General features: G+C 31.0%; 1 protein-coding gene across 1 annotated transcript in view; it reads right to left on the reverse strand.

Moving 5' to 3' along the window:
* Positions 1-1,024: 1,024 nt before the first annotated feature.
* LOC136830458 (uncharacterized) overlaps positions 1,025-1,070 on the reverse strand; it is a 55,783-nt gene continuing 55,737 nt past the window's right edge. Inside the window, exon 5 of the mRNA XM_067089994.1 lies at positions 1,025-1,070. This exon is cut by the window's right edge and continues 57 nt beyond it. Coding sequence (XP_066946095.1) covers positions 1,025-1,070 — 46 coding nt within the window.

Raw genomic sequence — 1,070 nt, forward strand, 5'->3', positions numbered from 1 at the left:
CACACACACACATATATATATATATATATATATATATATATATATATATATATATATATATATATATATATATATATATATATATATATATATATATATATATATATATATATATATATATATATATATATATATATATATATATATACATGTGTGTGTGTGTGTGTGTGTGTGTGTTGTGTGTATATATGTATGTAAGTATAACGAATTTATCCAAATGAATGTTAAATATTCGTGTAAATTAAACATTGCATTGGTCTAACAGGTGAATTGTCTAGTAACAGTCTAAAAATAGCAATGAGAAACATTGGAGTTTCCTTATGACTACTTTAGTCTTTTATTCCCACCACTTTCCGTTCTTTCTTATTCTACTTGAAAATGAAATCACTTCCTGCAGAAGTTGTATCTAGGATCAATCCAATTTAATGCCCTCAGCGCTGAAGCCTGCATTATATCATTATACTTTTTTTTTATTATATGAAAGTTCACTATCTGGATTGTTGCCAAGGAAGATCAATCGTAACATTGCCTTCTTTGTTGTTAGGTATAGAATATGTGGCAATTGCATTCACTACCACAAGCACATTTTGTTTCAGATATACTTATATCAGAAAATAGCTACCTGGTTTATCACACTCTCACCAGCACGCTAACTATTTTATCAAAGGAAACTATGAGAAAGTCTCTCAATTCCTGAAATTATAACTTTGGAAAGTTTCTTCTAAAGAAAGGAATAAAATTCCAATGATGTTTTATTAGGTGACAAAGAAATAGAATTCTTAGGAGAAAGGATATAGAGCCACAAAGAAAGAAAAAGTCTAAAAAAATTAGTATCCTATCATATAGATGCGGGAAATCCTTCACCCTCCCCCAAATCCCTTAGGTAATTTAGCTTTACAGCTGATATTTTTGAATATATTTCATAAGACTTCGATACGGAAAGTCGAGGAAGCGAAATTCCTGCGAAATACAATGTTTTCGATTCCACCTTCGCTTTTCGGCATTTGTCCTCCTCCGTCCTCCTCTATTTCTCCATCAGGACATCAGAGCCACGTGACACTCCTCGCTCG

The sequence above is a fragment of the Macrobrachium rosenbergii genome, chromosome 46, assembly GCF_040412425.1.
Source record: "Macrobrachium rosenbergii isolate ZJJX-2024 chromosome 46, ASM4041242v1, whole genome shotgun sequence".
Classification (NCBI taxonomy): domain Eukaryota; kingdom Metazoa; phylum Arthropoda; class Malacostraca; order Decapoda; family Palaemonidae; genus Macrobrachium; species Macrobrachium rosenbergii.